Here is a 17,540-nt window from a genome sequence, read left to right on the forward strand (position 1 = left end):
CCCTTCCCCCTTTTCTCTCCCTCAGAAAATCTGAACCCAAAAAACCCTAGAGATTTTCAGAGCAAAAAAAAAAAAAAAAAAAAAGCTTGAAGTTTGAAGTTTGAGTTCTGTAAAAATGGTGAAGGTTTCCGAATCGGCATCGAAAGAGGAGGAGGTTGAACTGGATTTGGGGCTGTCGATCGGCGGCAGCTTCCGAAAAACGGAGAACTCGAAGCTGGCCAAGGGGTTCGACGTAGATCCGAGAAAGGATGAGCACCAAATACTGCCATCCCAACCGAACGCACCATCTCCGTCGCCGTTGGAGTCGTCGGAGCCGGAGAGCGCGCTTCTGGATCCGCATACGAAACGGGAGATGCAGGCGTTGAGAAGGCAGGAAGCGAAGAGGAAGCGGGAGCAGAAGAAAGGCCGGGGACAGAACGATCCCCAAGTGGAGGAGCACCCGGCGGTGAAGAAAGAGAGAACGGAGACGAATGTAAATGTGAATGTGAATCTGAATCTGAGCAACGGACAAACGGAGCTGCGCTGCCCGGTTCAACAACCAGGTCAGTACCCGTACCCGCCGGTCCAGTTTGTTCCGTACATGAACGGGTTCTCGTATCCTTGCGTGATGCCGTGCTGGGCCCCCAGCGGCGGCGGCGGATTCCGGCCCTTTCAGGCGCATAAGGATACGGGGAAGAAGAAGAACGGGTGTGAGACGGAGCAGAATAGTGGGTCGGGTAAAACGGCGCCGGTGAATCGTGGGTTGGGTAAGAAACCGGCGTCAAATGTTTCACCAATGTGTAGTTCCTCCACCGTGTCAGATCATCAAAGCGCAGCTTCTCAAGACGGTATGTTAGGTGGTGGAAGCAGCGAGAGCAAAAGCCATTCAAGCCAGAGCATACAAGAAAACACAGAGCCGGTTTCAAATTCCTTGGAATCCAATTCGGAAGGGAATGAACAAAAACTGAATCCAAAAACAGAACCGAAATCAGAAACCGCAGAAGCATCTCCAACCCCAAAACCCATCTCACCTAAACAAGAATATTCCCCTCCAATCCCTCCACTGAAGGACGTTACCAAAACGGACCCAATTGCCAAGCCTCCAAAACCCCAGATCAGCAAAAATGGCAGCAGCACCGTTTCCCTTCCCCAAATGCCTTATGTCTCGACGACCGGGACCGGCCCTAATGGGAAAACGGTTCATGGGTTCTTGTACAGATACACGAATTCGGAGATTACCATCATATGCGTCTGCCATGGAACCACATTCTCGCCGGCTGAATTCGTGCAGCATGCCGGAGGCACCGATGTTTCGCAGCCGCTGAGGCACATAACGGTGATCCCTTCTGCTTTTGGATGATGAGCTGAAAGATGATCAAGTTATCGACAGACCCTTTTCATTTCTTCTAATCTGCTAGCTAGTTCTCTCTTCTTTTTTTTTTTTAATTGTGGTCGATGTGAATTGCTGGGTACGCTGAAAGCGATGAAGAGAAACTGGGGGCTTGGGCGGTGTTGATGGAAAATTAACGAGACAAGCTTACTTTTTGCATTATTTGTGTGTAAAGTTGCTAATCTAACTGTGATTGACGTAAAGTTAACATTTTAAGTAGCGTTAGGAAGATTAACCTTTTTAAATTAAATTTACAAACTAAATGATATGATTGTAGATTATTAGATTAATAATTAAGTATCCATTAACGTGTTTATTTCTTATTAATGGTACATAATTTATTTTAAAAAATTTAATCTTCGTAGCATTATTCTAACCTTTTTAAGATCAGGCATGCTTGTTTTAGTTCTTTTCAAGATTTTCCTCATCAACCCAATAGAGCATTAAAGTTGTAAAGTATAGATTCCAGCTTATGAAAGTTGGCAAAGTCCGAGTCTGATTCATTTGTCTGTGTTTATGAACTATTAACGGAGAGGGAATGAACAAGAATCGGTTGTTGATGTTAAAGCTCCTCATGCTCCTCATGTTAAAGTCCGTACTTTTTGTGTGCGGCATTTGAGTTGGAGAGTATTCGTGCTGCCTTGCGGGAGTATCACGTCTCCGAGCCTGGGATTGCATTGTCCAGGGAAGTTGATGAACAGGAAGTAAACAAACCCTCCGAGGATGGTTCTCTCTTTCTATTACTCAAGGAGGAATTATGAGAGCGTGAGAGTGTCGTTTATTTTAGAATTAGCCGGCTCATTAGCAGAATCCTGTAAAAAAAAATATATATAAGATATCGATTACCTTTTCGTGATACACAAATAACTTTTTTAAAGCGTTAATAATATTTTACAAATATAAAATGACATCTATCACACGAACATTCAAGAGAGGCTACATGGCACTGATGGAGGGCCCAAAGATAGATTGATTGGGTACCCCAGCTATTGATGTTTTTGGGCTCACACAATAATAGAGTAGCAGATTTGCCGAGGGCTCAAGATGTGTAACTAGATATAATTTTAAAATCTTAAGGAGTAACGTGAGAAAATTAATATCTCGTAATTCATTTTGAAAATTACTCAAAACATGAAAGGTGTGAAACGTAATTAGCTTCCAAAATTTCATGCTTAGATATTAATTTTCTACTCTCGAGTTTGGAATACTTTAATATTTTTTTTATACAATGATATATTTACACTAAAAGAGTTAGAAAATAAATTGGTATGAAACTTGTGATCAAATGAGACGCGAATCAAAAATCTCTCCCTTAGAAGTGACCATGGTATTAAGTGACATATTTTGTTAAAATTTACACTTTAACCCCAACAATCAGTGACGGAGCTAGAATTTTCTTCTAGTGGGGGCAACCCGAAAAACAATTAAGAAAACCTTATCGTAGTATGGTTTATACCTATATGATAATAGGGATAATTCAAATGATGTTGTATCATAATTCAAATGTTACAAAAATTTCAATATAGTAGTGGAAAGTGGCAAAATGATGAGAAAAATATTAATACATGATAGGCAAGAGAGGGGTTTTTTTTTTCCGGTTTAAATAATAGGACAACAACATTTTTGCTCATATAATGTTGGATATGTAGTATAAGTATTATGAACATATTTTGGATATTAGATACATCTATTTTTTTCAAAAATAACGCATGAATATTATATAATTGTAGTCTGCAACCAAACAAACGAACTATTTGAGTGGAAGCATCTGCCCTAGTAAGCCTTAATTGGCTCCGTTTGTGCCAACAATTTTCATCCTAAGATAATCAAAATGATTTGAAGAATGAAATAAATAAATGAATAAAAATAAACCTTATTGATCAATCGATTCAAAGAGTTAGCAGATTGGTTGGCGTAACCGAAGAATTCCATCTCTCAAGCTCAAAAAATATACTTATGATGTATTTATTTATTTATCATAAATGAATAAGCAAGATATTAGTATTATTTTAAATTTTAATCGACAATGAAATTAGATATGTTTTATATAAACAATTAGATATCATATCACCTACAGACTAAACAGTATATCATTCGACTTATGACTTTTCAATTTCAAGGAAGTAACATGCCCTTATATATTTAAAGTACCCTAATTAAGGAGTTACTGTATGTCTGTATGCTTAAAACAACAATCATCACAATCATGATTCACTTTTCTTTTGTCCAATGAGGATTAGGTTAAAAAAATTGCACTTAGGACTCCACCTTTGTTTTATTTTCTGTCCTCAAAATTTTTTGGTTGGGTATTTCAACACATGTTCTTGGTCGTGGACACTCAAGGACAAGCTGAACTTTTATTTAATTATTTTTTTAAACAAATGATATTATTTACATTATGAATAAATTAACAATAATAATTAGTCCAAAATTATCATTATGCGAAAATTGAACCTAAAATCTTTCACGTTCAAGTGAAGAGAAATATCACTACTCGTAGTACAAGCTCATCTTTTTATTATTTCTTAGTCCCAATATAATTGAAATTAGATAATAAAAATATATAAATTTATACAAGAGAAACAAAAAATAATTAAAATTTTCCATTTCCCACTCTCATATAAATACCCGAAAACCCTTTTTCTCAATTCCTCTCCCTCTCCCTCCTGTACCAACGCTCTCGCGCCTCTTGGAGATCCGCCCAAAACCCTAGAAACCGCCAAACCCCGCCGAGGAGGTGAGAGAAGTCGCTGAGCTCCGCCTACCTTTTCTTCTTCTCTCACCTCACTTCCGCCGATCCGCGCTCAGGTAGCTCTCTCTCTCCCCTCAAATCTCACATATTTCATTACGCTTTTCACATTTTCAACTGTGTTTTTGTTGAAGTTTGCTCGCTTTAGATCTCCATTTGTTTCGTAGAAATCTGAACTCGTATGCTTTAGCTGGTAGTGAAGTGATTAGAGCTTCAAAGTTTTTTTATTTAATTTAATTTAATTTATTGCTTAAATGTTTTAGTGTACGAACTTGAGCTGAATTTCACTTAATATTTATTTAGGAAAATATGTATTTAAATTGAGGAATATATTTATATATATATATATATATACGTATATGTTAATATGTTTTCAGTTAAATTGAGGAAAATATGTTTGATTTATTTTTTTACGTGTATTTTTTTAAAGAACAAAGTGTAATTCTTTTGGTGCTGGTAAATTTTTGTATCTCTGTTTTCAAGATCTAGTTCAATTTTTAGGGTTCTACATGTAATGTTTTTGTTTTTGTTTGGTTTCTGGAGGTTGATCAGAGATGGCAACGATGGTGCAGCAAGCCCCAGCTGCAAGCCTCACTCCTACTGCCGATGTTGTACGTATTGATGTTGTACATGAATAGTTGTGAATGAATTATTACCTTATTGATTCTGATGGATGCTAACTGATTTTGAATGGTACATTTTGTTAAATATAGGTCGGTAATGCCTTTGTTCTTCAGTACTACAATATCTTGGAACAATCCCCTGAGCTTGTTCATCGATTTTACCAAGATATTAGTAAGCTTGGTCGTCCGGGAGATGGTGGGATCATGAGCATTACAACCACCATGGAGGTAAGCTCCTTCCAAGACCCTACCTTTAAGATAACTTCGCGTTTACGTCAGATCATATTCATAATTGTTACTAAAGTACAGTATTTGGGGCCTAGATGCCTATGCTGTGGGTATCTTTAAATTTTGTCCACTGAACATGGTGAGAATCTGATTCCTTTGTTCTTTTTTATTACATTTTATTGGGCAGGAAATCAACAAGAAGATACTTGATTACGGAGAGCTCAGTGCAAATATCAAGACTGTGGATGCTCAGGAATCTTACAATGGAGGAGTATTTGTTCTTGTCACTGGGTATTTGACTGGAAAGGACCTTGTAAGGAAGAAATTTACTCAAAGTTTTTTCTTGGCACCACAAGACGTAGGCTACTTTGTTTTGAACGATGTCTTTAGATATGTTGAAGATTCCACCCCTGAAAATGAGGACAATGGATTGGTTGTTGATGTTGAAGTTGAACCTCCTATTACCCCCAAACATGGTATGGCTTAAAATGATTCTTATTTAAATCTTTAAGTGCGTAGTTTTGGTTCAATCTATTTGAGTTTGAGAGTACTCTTTTTGCAGATGCTCCTGCTTTGCAGGACAATCATGTCCCAGAGCCTGTGATTGCAGTGTCTGAGGATGTTGCCAAGGAGGAAGTAATCAAACCTTCTGAAAATGGAGTAGTTTCAGTTGCAGAGGAAGCAGTACCAGAACCTGAAGTTGTCAATGAAATTCCTGATGATTTGCAATTGGTGGTTAAAGTCGAAGCTGAATCTTACTCAAAAGTTGAAGATGAATCCAACCCCAAAGTTGAGGCTGAGTTCAACTCCAAAGTTGAAGCTGAATCTAACTCTAAAGTTGAAGCACCGAAGAAGTCTTATGCCTCAATTGTAAGCAGCTGTTTTGCAAGATCTCATGCTTCTAGATCTTTACATCTGTTATATATGTGTTTTTGGTTGTAGTACTACATTTCTCATTAGTTTGTAATAAATTTGTGCAAAAAGAGTACTTTTCTACTTTCTTTGTTATTGTTCATACTCATCCGGGGTCTTAAACCACTTGTTCCAGCTTAAGAGCAAGAAGGAGGGTACTGTCCCATTTTCTACTCCGGCACCCATGAGGTTTGTCCCAAAGAAGCAGGAGCACCAAGTGACTGCTGCTCCAATATCTGCTCCAGTTTCAGAAACAGTAGCCAGCACCAATGCCAGAGAAAATGGGAATTTAGAGCCCGAAGGTGAGAAGTTCATTGTATTAGAGCATCTCCAACAATACTGCTACGTTTTTGTTATTTTAGCTAGTCCAATGACCCAAATGTTAATTTGGCTAGCCACCACTTCCAACAATACCAGCCATTTTAGGTTAAGTTAAAATATTTTAATATTATTTTTTCCTAAACTTAACACCCCAAGCCCTTTTTCTTCTATTGAAGCCCCCAAACAATACACTTTTATAGTTTTTAATGTTTGGCAAAAACTTAACTCTATCTCCTAGCTAAATCTAGCTAGTGACTGTTCACAAAGTTAAGATAGCTGGTCATTTAGCTAACTCGTTGAAGCTTGATTTTTCTGCATTTTTTTTGTTAAAGTAGCTAAAAAAGCCTTATTTGGCTAGGTTGTTGCAGACGTACTTTCTGTTACACATCTCGTATGTTTGCATTAGTTGATACAATTGTAAATTTTGTTTTTTTGAACAGCTGAAGGTTACTCTATCTACATTAAGGGTCTGCCAATGGATTGTACAAATACTGTAATTGAGAATGAGTTTAAGAAATTTGGACAGATCAAGAAGAATGGTGTGCAAGTTAGAATCCTAAGGGTTTGTGATTTATCAACTCAAGTTTCTCTGTTGTTTGATGTTGGCAATCCTTCTGTGAATGATATACTTAACGTCTCTTCATCATTTCAACAGGGGTTCTGTTTTGGCTTCGTGGAATTTGAGGCTGCAAGTTCTGTGCAAAGTGCGATGGAGGTATTTAACAGACATTGACCCACTATCCTTTTTATGATTCGCTATCTTGGATGTTTGAACATATCTATTGCTGTATTTCTTTGAACCCTACGGAACAGCAAATAACACAAGAAATTTGCTTGTGAATTCTGAATGCGTTTATATTTAATCCTTTGATATAACAAGTCTTTATGTTCTTGTATATTTGGAGTTATTGTGCTAATAATATTTCTGCGTTGGTGTTTTTAGGCTTCACCCATCGTGATTGGTGGACGCCAAGTTTTTGTTGAGGAAAAGCGATCAACTCGAGGTGAGTTGAATTTTGTGTTCAACATTATGTTTGTCTATTTCTAGCTTTCATGTTTCTAATTGTTTATGCTCGTCCCTTTATTTATGCAGGGAGGGGACGGTTTTCCGGAAGGGGAAATGGGAACGGGTACAGGACTGAGGGACCAAGAGGACGTGGAGGCTATGGAGGTGGTAGGGCTTATGGTCGTGGCGATTTCAATGGTGGTCGTGGCGATTTCAAGTCTGATTATGGAAGTAGGAGTAGCAATAGGGGAGGATCATCGGGCCGTGGAGGAGATGGATATCAGAGGTCTGACAATGGTGCTCGTGTGAATCGTTCTAGTGGGGTAGCGGTTAATGCAGCAGCGAAAAGCACAGTACCACAGGTGTCTGCCTCAGCTTGAGAACGCCTCAACTTTTGAAGTTTGGTCGCAAACAGAGAGCGATTAAATTCTATTCCTTTTTGTCAATGGTGAAGTAATTGGGTAGGCACTGAGAGGGCCGTTTCTGATCGTTTTGTGGATGAACCAGCCACCTAGGATATTTCCCTAGGATTTTCTTGACTTTTTTTTTTTTTTTTTATCTTTTCGGGTTTTTATATCGGAGCTATTTTGGAGGCGATAGAGGTGTTAGATTTTGTGCCTAGTATATTTTGGATAAAGTACTTGTAGCGCCATTGGTCGTTATGCGGATGGAAATGGAAATGACAATAGGGGTTCAAAACTTCAAAGTGCTCATATTTTGTTGTAATGGCTGTCCCATCCCATGTTGTATGTTTCCGTGATTGCTATGTGGCCATAATATTTGCGGATGATTTTGATCTGTCATTGAGTTTATAGCTTTCTATGGTTTTGTAGAATCAAATTTAAATGAATTTAATGACCGCTTCCTAGAATTAAAGTCAAAAGAATAACCGATACGATTGCATCAGGAGGAGAACAATTTATATGGAGGGTTTGCCGCTTCTTCGTACGTTCTCTTCTTGGGTTCTACTCGGATAACAGGATGCTGAACACACCTATTTCCATTTCGCATTCTCTGGTTTGATCCGTTGGTGGAGAATCGTAACTATGCCTTGACTTGTCGGTGGCGAATCAGGAAGGTGGTGGCGGTGGATCCGATGGTGGTTAAGCCTGTACATCGGCCAACTTTGAGTTTGCAGTTTTCTTTAAAGCTTATATATGGGCCAAATTTTTTTCGTTTGTATGACTGCACTTTCAGGCTTTTTGCATAATAAATCCCTCCAGGTAGCAAACGTTTGAGCATCAAAATCAGATGAACGATTCCGACGACTTTCCTCGGCGATAATTCGTTTCCAGTGTCGACGAGAATTTGTCTCCAGTCTCGTGCCGAAAAGAAATGTAAGGGATTTCTATTCACATAAAGCTAAACAATTTTAACAATTTGTACACACTGGTAATCCAGACCAGGAGATTCTTATGATTTCACTAAATTTGGGGAAATTGGTAAGCATTTAGTAGTAAGTAGTAGCCGCACCTGCAGTGTTATGACAAAGTAGCAATTATGCCATTGTTAGACGAGACATCATATAGCCGATGAAGATAAATATAATTTTCGGATACTTCGTTTAATAGACGAATGTCACAATGATATGACAAGAAATGGTCGAACAACAAGCGACGTATTTTGCAGTTTACCGTAAATGTCCACCAACTTCAGTAATTATCATCTTCCAAGTGAACTTAAGTTGTATGAAACAATAAAAAGAAGACCTAGATTAACATGGAAAACAGGTATGCTACACTTAGATTGATGCATATCGTCCCTATACTATGAATAATTAGTAAACGTGCAACGAGCAACAATGGAATCCAAAAGAGGGATAGCTTACGAGCTGTAGGACTAGCATTGGCAGATCCTCCAACTAGAGCTTCAACAAACCCGATTCATTTAGAGACCAAAATTGCAGGCCTGAACAAACTCCATGTCATAATCGACGTGTTTTTCCCAGAGTGGCTTGAACTGGCTCATGGCAATATCAAGCCAAGGCTTCATATTCCCGTTGAAGTGCACCACTGCAGCATTGCGAATCTCGTCCATGCTGATGCTCGGATTATAGCCAAGTCCCAGAACGTGCCATGACTTGTCTAGTGGCTTTGTTGTCGAGTAAAATGTAATTAAACCTGGGGGAAGTGTCCCCAATTTCCACAGACTACGGTTCTCGTTCTGCAATGAGATCATCATCCCTAGTCAGTGCTACTTAATAGATAGGAAAAAACACACACAATTAATGGAGATATCGCAAAACAGAATAATTCATAAGAATGACATGATAGCATCTAAAAAGCATTATGAGTACATTTCCCTTCTCCTTTCACTGCAGCTGGAGGTACATTCTTTACCATGGATCCCCTAAAGATACCACTACGGCAACTAAAAGCTGCAGATTCGAAACAACAAAAACTACAAAATGCACAGTATGCACAATCAAACAGTTTTTACAAGATCTGCATATATACAATATCAGATACCACAATATTGATTTCAAAATGTAAAAGTTGTAGACACAAATTTGACCAAAAGAAAAGTAATCTCTTACCAGATTTTGCCAGTAATGATACTCAGCAGTACAATTTTGCTTTCTCCAAGCATCCAAATCAAAGAAGTTCATTCCATAAGCCCACGCGCATGCCTTGGGATTAAACTTCTCCTTAATCAAAGGATGTGAGAAATTCATATACTGTGCGTACCGATGAAATGACCCAAAACATGTCTCAACCGCCCCATTCACCTTCCCATCCATATCAATCCTCCACAGACCAGTTAAATCCTTCTGAACCACTATATCGTCATCCAAGAATAGAATCCTGTGCAATTTTGGGTACATTTCCGGCAAATAAAACCTCAAATGGTTCAATATGGACAAATACTTGGGGTTCCTGAACTTCATGTTTGTTGCGTCTTTGGTTGCATTCTCGAGCTTATTTTCAAAGTAAAATGACTGCAACTTCGCATTCTCTAATTGCTTTAGCACCGGCACATATGAAGAATTCAAAAACTTGTAATCCTCCACAGCCTTCACTTCAACATGTGACCCATTATAGTCCTTGCTCTTAAACATAACCTGCATTGCTCCGAGGTTCATCTTATCAGTCACGACATGGAACACATGTTTCCATGGCTCCTTGGCATTCTTCACTGCCGAATTCACCACCACTGATGCTGCAATCACATTATCCGAAAATATAGCATAATGATATAGATTGGGATCCTCAATTTCCGGCGGGATTGGCTTCCCTTCATCAGTGTACTTCTCCGGATGCGCAATTCGCTCCTCCATTAGCCGCATTGCCACACAATGCAAGCTCTTGGGGATCGATTTCGCGGCAATCAAGCTCGAGAAAGCCCCTTGCTTCTTAGCCTTCGTCAGCTGCTCGTTCACTTGGAAAATGGTGTCCTTCAGCTTCTGAATCTTGAGCTGGTTATCAAAAGACTCTTTCGCTTCAGCAATTATTTGTCTAGTTACTTTGATTCGCTCCTTCACTTCCTTCTCGAACTGCCGCAACACCGATTCGTCGATGTTGAGAGCGTCGGATTCGAACAGAGCGCGATAGGCGGGCTTGTTCATGAGATCCGAGTAGTTTCGTGAGAGATCGGCGAAGACCCGAACCAGCTTCGAGTTCTCGAGCTTCAGCTTCCGCGCATAGCTCGCGTACGCTAGGGCTAGGGTCCGATGATCATCCGCCTGCTTCCGGATCTGGTCCAGCCGGGGTTTCAGTGGATCCGATTTCAGAGCCAGCACGGTCCTTCTCGTCGATCCAAATCCACCAAATGAACCGGAATCGAAACCCTAATTCACAATTACCATCAATACATCAAACATTGCTGTGATTTAAATAAAAATTATGGTACTAATCCAGTTCCAGCTCGGGAACGAAAACCGAAAATCGAAACGATTGGATCCGGAAACAAAAATCGGGAACTTAAAACTCCAATGAAGCAGAGAAGCAGTGAAAGTGCGAATGATGAGTAGTAGAGATACACTTACCGAGTCGCCGAGATCGGAGGAGTCGGTTCGGGAAGTGAAGACAAAGGAGAGTGAGAAGACGAAGACAACGGCGACTGCAATGGCCATGGCAAGCACTCTGAACGGCACGACGGAGCTCCGCGCGGCTGCTCCTCTACTGCTGCCGGAGAATCGAAGGTTCGCCATTTTTCGATCTGCGGCTTCTCTGTGAGAGTCTCACTCAGACTCAGTGTCGGACACGGGGTCTGACATTAATTTTTTATTTTTGATTTATTTTTTTTGGTTTCTGTTAATTATTAACTGTAAAACGCGGATCGGCGAGTGCGACTTGGCGGTGCTTATTAAAATCTAATCATGTGGGGCCCATGTAACTCCTGTGATTTTGACTTTTTCACTTGTTGGTTAGTGGGATTTGGGTGTTTATTAATTAGTTAACTACGCATTATCTCTCAAGTGGAATTTTCCTAATTTTCTACCTTCCTTTATTAATCTGCCACACAGTAATCAGTTTAATTAATTGTTAATTAACCTCAGTTATTGCTAAAGAGAAAAGAAAACATAGTCAATTAACAAGTAATCACTAGTCATTTGACCAAAAAAACACTAGTAATCACTAGTCATTGAACAAAAATTGCTATGTTGTTTGGATTTGATTTTGCATCCACTCAATTCATATACTATAAATTGTTGGATGAGAGAAATATTCAGGATCATGATTAATTTTTGGATAAATGTTCAATTAATTGCATAATCAATTTAGGTTTAGAGTCCTAGTCTAAGATGGCGAAGACTTAACGCCCGCCGATAGAGTCTCGGCCGAGAATAATTCCGAATATATTAAGAATATGTTGAAGAATTGAAATATTATTAGAATTTTACAACTTGGCAGACTTAGGCATCAAGGAAATTTGTTCCTATAAATATAGGAGGTTTAGCTAGGCCAAAACCCCTGCTCTATGCGAAATCCTTCTCACAATATGAGAAAATACTAACCATCCTAACCCTCTCTTCAGTTTGGATGTTTGGATAAGTAAATAGCATTGTGTTGACAACCGGCGACATCTTCAGTTTGGATAAGTAAGTAGCACTGGAGTCATAGAATCAGGCGATTTAGGAGTATCTTCAGTTTCGACAAGTAAACATCACTGCTTCTGATTGGTTGGTTATCTATCCAAGTCTAAGCAGATGAATAGTTTTCAATTCTTTCACCCAAATGGGTCATTTCATTAGCTTCCCAATGAAGTGAGGTGTTATACTAGGTCACTTCGTGTTCAGCACATTGAAGGCCGACCCATTTATCGAACTTCACATTGAAAAACAACCTTGTCATCATGTTCTAGAATCCTAGGCCGAGAGGTGTTCCTTCCTCGACCGTAGACACTTAGGTACAGAAGACAGTAGCACATTCGACACCACCATCACATTTGTTCAACTCACCCGACCGAGTTCGGTCGCGAGTTGGCACATCTGTATTCACGAAATTAACGTAGTTAACTCATAATTATTCAGTCTGCACGCCATGTAGGCTTTATAATGTTTAGGGCCAGCAATTGTATAAAAAAATTCATATCAACCGCTATATCATCATGTAGTATTCAATTTGTGCATGTTATATTACTTATTTGATGTGAATTAATAATACTACAAAATCATCACAACTTGTGGCATTTAATATTTTTGTATTGCAACAACAATAATATGAACTACATTTATTTGCCGTGTTGATGATTATCTTTCACTGGTGAAGATCTTATATGTTATGATGCTTGGTCATTCACAACTCTAAGTGGTTAATTGGTCATTGTCTTTGTCTTAATAGACTCACCATGAGAACAACATCAGAGTACAAGCTAGGATACAAGTGGCAATCTTGAAGGGGATCAGACACGTTGTCACATTCATACCATGAAAAAATTCATTGGTACGAGTCTCGCATAGGTCCGTCGTACACACAAACATGAGATTTCCTTTGTTGTCTTTGACATTTCTATGTAATACAAGAATTTCTTTCCTTATGTGTGTGGCCGGATGGCTGATGTGGTCCATCAAACTAAAGAATTTCTTCGTACCATATCAGTCCGGGTGCACAAATCCTACCTTGTTGTATATCGGATAGTGTTATTTGCACTCTCATTTCTACTTTTCACACACCTTGTTACTTTTCAGTCATTGATCTTCTTCAATTCATTTAATCTGATGGTTGAAAATTAAGAAGGTGTGTTAGAGTAAAAACGAGTATGTGGATAACACTACCTTATATACATTGTAAACAATAACAAATATCTTGTGACATTTTATAACCCAAGGGAACTCCATCATTAAAAGAGCATTCATTAAAAGAGCATCCTCCTAACTCCATTATTAGAGAACCAAGGACTTTACCATGAGGGGCCTTCCTCTTTTTATCAAGAAAAATATCAAAGCACCTCTATGCACTCACTATATGTGCTAGATGTATGCACAATGATAAATGATGGATCCAAGCCATTAAAATAAAAACCACTCGATAAAGGTGTGGGGGAATGACTTGACTTCTTAAGAAACTTTATATAGAAAATAAATTGGTAACTAGAAAACTTGATAAAAAAGGATTAGATGAGAAAGAGATGATGGAAACAGAGGAACAAACTTACTTTATAGTTAATTTAAGCATTAGATCATGAACACACAAAACATATTTACTTGTGATACTCCTACCCATGTACACACAAAAATTACCACTTGAATTTAGCATTAACCAAAGTAACTCCAAAAATCTAACTTTTCTTTTTTATAAGATGACATATATTCTAAACTGCTCTAATTTATGAGTTAGAAGGGAGATACGAACTTAAAAACAAGAGAGATGAATGCAACACCGTTCTAGGCTACTTGGTTCAGTGATGCCCCTTCTTGCCATGCTTGGTGACATGGTGCAACCATCCAAACCCTTTTAGGGCCTTGGAAAACTTGACCAGATTAGGCCTCCCCATTCCCAAATTCATCTTCCCAGCTGAGAGTTTCAGTGCTTGCAAGCAGCACAACTGCCCATCAAACTCTCCCTCTTCCTCTTCATCATGGCTCTCAACTTTCCCATTTTTCCCCTTCTTTGACTTGCTTTTTTTACCTTTCACCACTTTTAATGATTCTGTCTCATCATATGTCTCCCAAAGCATGTCCATCCCCTCTCCTCCTTCTCCTCCATCCATACTTTGATGCCTTTCCTCAAAAAGCTTGCATGCCAGTGTCCTCCTCCACTCCTTCTCTTTCCTCATTGATCCAAAACTTCCAAGATTTGGACTCGTGTTGAAGTAACAATCTCCAACATTTGATCCTAGGGTTTGGGGATTTAACCTGGATTCCCCAAGATTTGCTCCTAGGGTTTGAGAATTTACCATGGATAGTTTGGAATTTAACTCACCTCCATCACCCAAATAATCCTTGGATTCTCTTCTTCTCACAGACCTCTTTTCTTTTCCTTCTTGTTCTTCAACTTTCTTGGATTCTGTGCTTGGTGGTGGCCTGATCACTTCTTCTTCCTCTTCCTTTGTGCACAAGTTTTCTGACCAATTCTCTTCTTCTTGTACGAATGCCTCAGCTGGGATTTCGAACTTGTCTTCGAAAACATCACTTGCAGCATCAAAAACATCAGAAGCACCAATAGCTTCATGACTTGACACATCTTCAACTTGTGCTTCAAAGACTTGTGAGCAATTTTCTTCTACTGGGGTCTCGTTGCATTCGAACGTCGGTGTGTCAAACACGATTTTATAGGCTTCGAGCTCCACAGAAGACCGAAATTCTTCGTGATCATGATCACGATCACCACCATCACCACCATCACTATCATCAACTTTAGACTTCTGCAACCCTTCCAAAACAGTTTGGTAGGCGGTGACAAGACAACCCAGTTTAAATTTCGACGAATCGGAATTAGCAACATCGTTTTGGACAGTGAGATAAGCCAACACAAGAAGAGCTGTGGTGACAAAGAGAGGAGATAGAAAAGAAAGGAGCTTGAGGAGGTACGGTGAGAAAAAAATGAAGTAGGAGACGTAAAGTGGGTGTGACAAAATGCAGAAACAAAGACTGAACAAGTCAGCGAGAAGACTAGAGATTTTGGTTTTCTTGGACGTGTTTGGTTGGAAAGAAAATTTTGACATTTTGTTAAGAGAGGAAAGAAAATTTGAGAAGGATTGATGGATGAATGGATAGTGATATGGTGTTTTGTTTGAGTAAGAGAGAGGAGAGAGTGTGAAATTGCAAGTGAGCGGCGTGAATGAAGGAAATAGACTGGAAATTAATATACTAAGACCATCTCCAATCCTTGGAGTAAAATCTAAAATTTTTAGTCTATAAAATTTAAGTTTTAACTCAGAAATAACTTTTATACTCCAACTTTTTTGGCTTAAATTTTTTAACTCAAGGTTATTAAACAATAAATTTAGACTAATTTATTTTTCCAAAGTAAATTTGAAAAAAAAATTATGTATACTATCTTAATTTAATTTTGTGAATATTTTAATCTAAAAATATTTAAATTCCAATAAATATTGAAGATTCAATAATTTTATAGAGTTTTTGAATGAATTTTTATTTAAATAATTTTTTAATCGTTTTAGCCGTTAGATTTAATTTGTGGCTGTTAAATCTTTTTTTTTTTTTTACCATTACACTACTACAAAATGGACTTATCGTGTCACTGGGTGATGTCGCTTTAATATAATATAGTGGCGGATAAGACATTTGCGACACCTACTGAACATGACGTCAAATTTACTGTTGCCTGTAAGCGTCATAAACTGTTTATGTCGCTTTTAACCGACATAAACATTTAATGTCGATTATAACCGACATACATTTTAATAATTTTTAAATAATGGTGTCGCTTAAAAAAAAATAGTATTGTTTTTAAGCGACATAAAGTATTGGTGTCGCTTCTAGCCAACATTAATTATTGTTTTTAAATATTTTAAAGCCTGCGTCAATTCTGAGCAACATAGATTTTAGTGTTTTTTAATATTTTGAAACCTGGTGTCGGTTGTAAGCGACAGATTGATGGTCTTTATATACTCTTCCCCATGTTTTCTTTTTCCTCTCTTGCATCTTTCTTAAGGATGAGTTTATGAGGTGGCACGCAACTAGGCCTGGCAAACGAGTCGTGTCTGTTGTTTTTGTGTAACAACTGTTATCTTAATAGGTCATGTCGTGTCTCATCCATTATCTTAACGGGTCCTTCACAGGTTGGGTAAAGTGATCCGACCCGACCCGTTATGACTCATTAAGAAAATTTTTTTTTTTCTTAAATTTGCACATACTACACATTGCCACATAAATATTACTTCAAAACATTAAAACATGTTTGTCGTTTAAGTACTTCATCTACACTCGAAAATAAGAGCCTAATAAACAATCATCCATACACTACTAGTCTATTACAAAATGTGCACGGATATGCAAAATGAAAGATTTTTTGTTTTCAAGGTTGTGAAGCATTTCTCAAAAGTTTAAACCTTGCCAATGGAACTCAAAGCTTGCATGTTGTTCCTTTTACAAAATCCTCAATTTTTATTGATCATCATAACATAAGATTTTGTGGTATCCACTTCTGTAAATATTTTAAATTGATGATCAAATTAGTTCATTGTATTCATATAGGATCAAGGAGTGTAGCTGTAAAAAAATCATCAAAATCAAAGTTAAAATAACCGTTAAATCATGATTTTTCGTTTATAATTGTAAAAAAAGTTTTGTCTCGTTACTTGATCTCTGAATGTTTGTTTTTTTTCAATTTTTGGCATATGCGATCTCGAACCATATATAAACAAGTTTGACGGTTGGATCGTTGAAATTAGTTTCGTAGAATATGTATCCCATCAAAACGATAGATTCACTAACACTTAGAGTTTATTTATACTTTCAGTATAACATAAGAAACTAGTGTAAATATTTTAAATTGAAAATCAAGCTCATTCATTTTATTCATATAGGGTCAACGAGTGTAGCTGTAAAAAATCATCAAAATCGAAGTTAAAATCACCGTTAAATCATGATTTTTCGTTGATAACCGTTGAAAAGTTTTGTCCCGTTACTTGATCTCTGAATGTTTGTTTTTTGCGATTTTTGGCGTATGCGATCTCAAAGCATACATAAACAAGTTTGACGATTGGATTGTTGAAATTAGTTTCGTAGAATGAGTATCCCATCAAAACGATAGATTCACTAACACTTAGAGTTTATTTATACTTTCATTAAGTATAACATAAGATTTGTGTGGTATCCACTAGTGTAAATATTTTAAATTAAAAATCGAAGTCATTCATTGTATTCATATAGGGTCAAGGAGTGTAGTTGTAAAAAATCATCAAAATCAGAGTTAAAATAACCGT

At 37.9% G+C, this 17,540-nt stretch overlaps 4 protein-coding genes across 4 annotated transcripts; 2 read left to right on the forward strand and 2 right to left on the reverse strand.

Annotated features, from left to right (window-relative positions):
- The first annotated feature begins 6 nt into the window (after positions 1-6).
- On the forward strand, positions 7-1,528 carry LOC103961407 (ninja-family protein 1-like). Its single transcript, XM_009373952.3, has one exon. The coding sequence runs from the start codon at positions 116-118 to the stop codon at positions 1,337-1,339; it is 1,224 nt and encodes a 407-aa protein (XP_009372227.2). The 5' UTR covers positions 7-115; the 3' UTR covers positions 1,340-1,528.
- Positions 1,529-4,015: 2,487 nt separating this feature from the next.
- LOC103961408 (nuclear transport factor 2-like) lies at positions 4,016-8,006 on the forward strand. The gene is made up of 10 exons (XM_009373953.3): positions 4,016-4,177; positions 4,662-4,729; positions 4,832-4,969; positions 5,157-5,445; positions 5,532-5,839; positions 6,018-6,183; positions 6,643-6,764; positions 6,858-6,917; positions 7,146-7,206; positions 7,296-8,006. The coding sequence occupies exons 2-10, from the start codon at positions 4,673-4,675 to the stop codon at positions 7,586-7,588; spliced, it is 1,494 nt and encodes a 497-aa protein (XP_009372228.2). The 5' UTR covers positions 4,016-4,177; positions 4,662-4,672; the 3' UTR covers positions 7,589-8,006.
- Positions 8,007-8,741: 735 nt separating this feature from the next.
- Positions 8,742-11,358, reverse strand: LOC103961410 (galacturonosyltransferase 8). The gene is made up of 3 exons (XM_009373954.3): positions 11,194-11,358; positions 9,745-10,995; positions 8,742-9,371 (listed from the first exon to the last, which is right to left on the reverse strand). Exons 1-3 carry the CDS (start codon positions 11,356-11,358, stop codon positions 9,096-9,098), a joined length of 1,692 nt encoding a protein of 563 aa, XP_009372229.2. The 3' UTR covers positions 8,742-9,095.
- Positions 11,359-13,779: 2,421 nt separating this feature from the next.
- On the reverse strand, positions 13,780-15,410 carry LOC103961425. The gene has a single exon (XM_009373966.2). It carries the CDS (start codon positions 15,312-15,314, stop codon positions 14,049-14,051), a length of 1,266 nt encoding a protein of 421 aa, XP_009372241.2. The 5' UTR covers positions 15,315-15,410; the 3' UTR covers positions 13,780-14,048.
- Between the last annotated feature and the right edge of the window lie 2,130 nt (positions 15,411-17,540).

The sequence above is a fragment of a genome, unplaced genomic scaffold, assembly GCF_019419815.1.
Source record: "Pyrus x bretschneideri cultivar Hongxiangsu unplaced genomic scaffold, Pyrus_bretschneideri_v1 Contig7, whole genome shotgun sequence".
Classification (NCBI taxonomy): domain Eukaryota; kingdom Viridiplantae; phylum Streptophyta; class Magnoliopsida; order Rosales; family Rosaceae; genus Pyrus; species Pyrus x bretschneideri.